The sequence below is a fragment of the Tupaia chinensis genome, unplaced genomic scaffold (assembly GCF_000334495.1).
Source record: "Tupaia chinensis unplaced genomic scaffold, TupChi_1.0 Scaffold000600_1, whole genome shotgun sequence".
In the NCBI taxonomy this organism is placed as follows: Eukaryota; Metazoa; Chordata; class Mammalia; order Scandentia; family Tupaiidae; genus Tupaia; species Tupaia belangeri.
The window spans coordinates 2,031,857-2,036,608 of NW_006160117.1; the positions used below are offsets into that span (position 1 = coordinate 2,031,857).

The 4,752-nt window shown below is 47.9% G+C and overlaps 1 protein-coding gene across 1 annotated transcript; it reads left to right on the forward strand.

Annotated features, from left to right (window-relative positions):
* Positions 1-242: 242 nt before the first annotated feature.
* LOC102498282 (melanoma-associated antigen B4) lies at positions 243-2,547 on the forward strand. The gene is given in 4 exon segments (XM_027775713.1): positions 243-318; positions 1,247-1,311; positions 1,573-1,913; positions 1,916-2,547. Coding segments are annotated over 2 exon segments (930 nt in total). The 5' UTR covers positions 243-318; positions 1,247-1,311; positions 1,573-1,615.
* Positions 2,548-4,752: the final 2,205 nt, after the last annotated feature.

Genomic DNA, 4,752 nt, shown 5'->3' on the forward strand with positions numbered 1-4,752 from the left:
ACTCACTACTGACTGGGATCTCTCAGGAGAAAGGAGATCCTTGGCGTAAGTCTGGGGGACTCACCCAACAGGGGGCACGGTGCCAAGGCGTGCAGAAAGTCAACGAAAAGACTTCAGGAGGGTCCCCTGGGACACGCTGGCCCACACCAGCGGGAGCAACAGAGCCCCGCCCTTCCTGCGCAGATTGGGGGGCAGGTGGGCGTGGCCGGAAGTGGCTAACCCTGACTTCCTCCTCTCCTAACCGTTGGGGGTGAGGTGTCTGTGGAGGAGGTGCAGCCTCAGGCCGTTGCCGGAGGCGTCTGATCCGTGTCTTATCAGGTATATGCTCAGGTGTCTGGGTGGGCAGTGTACATCAGGAGAGCTGGCCTGGCCGCGACCACAGTGACCACCTTGTTCTGAGCAGGGGAGGCCGCACAGGGCACCGGGCCTGCTCTCTTCCCAGGAGCCTCCAGCATGACCGTAGAGGCCCTAAGCCCCTTCGCTTCCCCAAGGGTGTGGGCAAATAAAGACCTTGGTCTGAGGCTGGTCGGCTCAGGTTGGCAGAGGGAGAAACCCCAGAATAAAAGAGGGCCCCTGGGGAGGACTGGGTGGACCCCATGTCCCAGAATGGGGGGATGGGGGAAGTCAGGGGGATGGGTGAATGCAAATGGAGGATGCCCCCATCAGAATGGGGGGTGGGCGGTGTGGGAGGCAGGGGGGATGGAGCAGGGCTGGGGAAACAAGGGGGTGGATTGGGGTGGAGATGGAGCTGGGCAGTGGGGTGTGCAGTGGGCAGAGAGGGGCAGATGGGGAGCACGATGGGTGTTGGAGAGGAGGGGCAGTGGTGGAAGCCTGCTGTTCGCAGCACTCACCAGTGATAATGGCCAGGGAGGGTCTGGACAGGCTTAAAGACGGAATTGCTCCCTCATTTTGTCCTTGGGGAACTTTGGGAGGTGGGGCCTGTTCTGGGGGCTGCCAAGCAGGGGACAGTTTATATGTTATATGATGAATAAAGCTGAAGAAACTGATCACTGTGGCAACCACTCTGACAACAGGGACACCTCTGAGTCCTTAGCTGATATCATCCAGGGAAACCCAGACCTATGTGTCATTTAAGGGCCCCTTCCTCAGTTTCTCCTCTGGGATCATCTACAAGCGATGACTTTTTTCTGAGGGGACAGTCACATTTCAGTGAACAGAATGATTTTAATCTGTTCCAGGGATCAAACAGGTCCTTGAGACATCAATTTTCTGTTGCATCTTTCAGTTCTGAAGACTGTACACAAGTGGAGCCGAATAAGGACAAGCTGAATTGTTCTGCTTGGCTTTTAGGTAAGTCCTAACCTTAAAATGCTGAGATAGGGCTCAAGTAAAGAGGAAGGGAGACTCAGGTCCAACGGCAGGAGGAAGAGAGGATGCAGAGAGAGGACTGAGGTGTTAGCCATGGAGTGCAGGAGACAGGCAAGGTCCCTGACCCACCAATGCTCGCAGGGGCGGGGAAGGTGCATAGAGCCTGCAGAAGGGGCCTGGGGCAAGGCCAGTGCAGACTCTCCCTACTGAAAGTGCTCACACAGTGTCACTCTTCCCTTCTAGGTGCCTGCCTTGTCAGCCCTCCAGCTGTCCCTGGAAAGACACCATGCCTCGCGGTCAGAAGAGTAAGATCCGTGCCCGGGAGAAACGCCAACAGGCCCGTGGCATGACCCAGAGCCCCAGGGTCCCTCAGATCACCGCAGAAGGGGAAGAAGAGTCTTCCCCGTCCGCCTCTCCTGCCTGTGGAGGACGCAGCTCTCCTTGCAGCTCTCCTGCTGCCTGCTCTCCCCCAGAGTCTCAGGGAGACCCACCCACTAGCTCCCCTGATGCAGGTGCCTCAGGCACAAAATCTGATGTAGGGGCCCAGAGCCTGGAGGAGGCAAGTCCAATAACCTCTCAGGCAGCATTTGCTGCCCTATGGTCATGCAGAATAAGCAGCACTTCCCTGAGATTTTGAGGAGAGCCTCAGAGCGCATGGAGCTGATCTTTGGCCTAGAGTTGAAGGAAGTTGACCCTGTCAGTCACTCCTATGCTCTTGTGAGCAAGCTAGGCCTCTCCAACGAGGGAAGCGTGAGTGGTGACAAGGGGCTACCCAAGACCGGTCTCCTGATGACGCTCCTGGGTGTGATTTTCATGAGGGGTAATCGTGCCACTGAGGAGGAGATGTGGGAATTCCTGAATATGTTGGGCTTATATGCTGGGAGGAGCCACTTAATATTTGGGGAACCCCACAAGCTCATCACCGAAGATTTAGTGCGGGAAAAGTACCTGGTGTACCAGCAGGTGCCCAACAGTGACCCTCCATGCCATGTGTTCCTGTGGGGTCCCCGGGCCTATGCTGAAACCAGTAAGATGAAAGTCCTGGAGGTTTTGGCTAAGATCAGTGACACAGTCCCTAGTTCCTTCCCTTATCTGTATGAAGAGGCTCTGAGAGAGGAGGCAGTGAGGGCAGGAGGGAGATTTGCAGGCAGGATTGGCACTGTGGTCCAGGTCAGGCCAGGTCCTAGGGCCATGTCCCACTGCTCTACCCACATCTAGTGAAGTTCAAGGTAGATTTTAACTTAGTGTTTGGAGAGAGCAGAGTGTTAAGAGTTGGTGGAAACTAAACGTTTATCTTCATTCTTTTGCTGTTATATGTGAGTGATTTATAGGTATATCCTTTGTTTTCTTTGTTATTTTTCAAGTGTTTTTCTCTGAATTGAAGATATATTTTTGACTCAGATTATAAATTTATTAGTAACGTGGCTGTCATATTCATTGCTATTTATGAGTTTGAAAGTTGCAGTTTTTGTATTTGTAAAAGAAATTAATAAACTATATTTCCTTTTTATCTATATCTTGATAGCATCATAATAAAATGGCAATTTTCATTAAAATGTGAAAGAACCATACATTGAAAGTTTGGATTGCAATATGGAGGGAAAAATGGAAAAGCAGAAACTTAAATTGTATTTAATTGTTATCTTACTTTCTGCTTTTTAGTATTTATGTATTAATAAAAAGTACCTTGAGTAATTCAGCTTATTTATAAATGTTTGCTTTTTTGTTCTATCCAGCACTGCATATTCTTTTCTCTTTACTGGGTAAAATCAATTAAAAAAAACCTCAAAACCAACTTTTTATTGTTAGGTGATTTTTTGTGTGTGTTTGAAATAATTGCATTAAGTGCAATGATCTGTATGAGCCAGAGTGAGTTCACTGAAAACATTTTTTTAAGATTTTTTTGCTATAGGACACACGTGCTCACTGTAGAGAGACAGAGACAATGTGAAGGAAAGTGAGAAATCACTCCCCAGGGGTGTGGCTATGTTCCAATACTTTCTCCTTCATACTCCTCCTGGATCTTGGGCATGCACGCACACACACCCAGGGTGATCTTCAAGTAAAGGGAACATTTCCAGGATGTGCCAGGAGTCAGGATGAGGACTCTAATAAAGGATTAGAGTACAAGATCCACAACAATCAGGGAAGCACACAATCTCTTTCTTATTGTTAGACCTTGGAGATGGAAGAATAGATGCCAGGCAGAGCAGAACAACCCTTTATTTCTAAGGGTAACAGAGAAATGAGGGTCTTGTATTGAGGGAGATGGTAACAAACCAAGGGAGAGAGTAATTGTAGGCTCTCCCATGAATCACACTGAGGATCCAGAGTGAGGACTACAGAGGCCATGCAAAGGCTCATAAGGCTCAAGCTTGCCTGCTACAGCTTTTTGTCTCAGGAGACTATAAGCGGGTGTGACAAATAATGCTACCCTTCCTCCCCTATAATGAGGCTCAGAGAGTGCTGGACCTTACTATGAGTAGATGTCCTCAGGTCAAAAGAGAGAGGAACTGCAGACCCTCCCAGGAGTCAAAATGAGGACCCTGGGTAAAGAGGGAGGGAATCACATTCCTCCCTCTGGTAGAAAGGACAAGTAGTCTGTCTCTACCCTCTTTTCAACATTTGAATGTTCAGGGCAGGGATTTCCAGCTGGGGCTCCCCCACTGCTTCTGTATGTCATGTCTAAGGAAGTTGAGATCCATAGTTTGAAGGTATAGCCACCAGAGAGCAAAAGAGTGGGTCCTAGACCTATAAGGAACCAAGATGAGAACTCTGAATAAGGACTGAAATCTAGTGATCCCAGGATAGAGAGAGTTCCCCAGAATACATAGGTTGAATGAGGAAAAGAATAGCAAGTTAGAACAGAACACTAAAAATTAATGAGATGTATAATAATTGTGAATAAGAAATCAGAAAAAAGAAGTAATGAGACTGAATCAGTAATAAAAAGTCTCTCAATAAAGAAAAACCTAGGAGTAGATGGCTTCACTACTGAATTCTACTCTATCAGTTTAAAAAAATTATTACATCAAAACTTCATTTACTATTTGTAGATGCAAAGATCATATTGTTTTATTGGAATCAACCAGATTTCCAACTACTCTTCTGTACATATGAAACTCCTTTACAGTTTAAAAGTATAAAAACACTTATTGGGGTCAGTGGGTGGCATAGTGGTTAAGGTGGCTTCAAAATCATTGGTCATGTGTGTGTGTATGCCCAAAATCCCAGGAGAATAGAGAAAGGATTGTAGCATGGCCATCCCACTAGAAGGTGATTTTTTCCTCCTTTCCTCTCCTCTCCTCTCCTCTCCTCTCCTCTTCCCTTCTCTCTCTCTCTCTCTCTCTTGCTCTCACTCTCGCTCTCTTCTCTCTCTCTTCAGTGAGTTCATGTGACCTATGGCAACACTTAAAAAAAAAA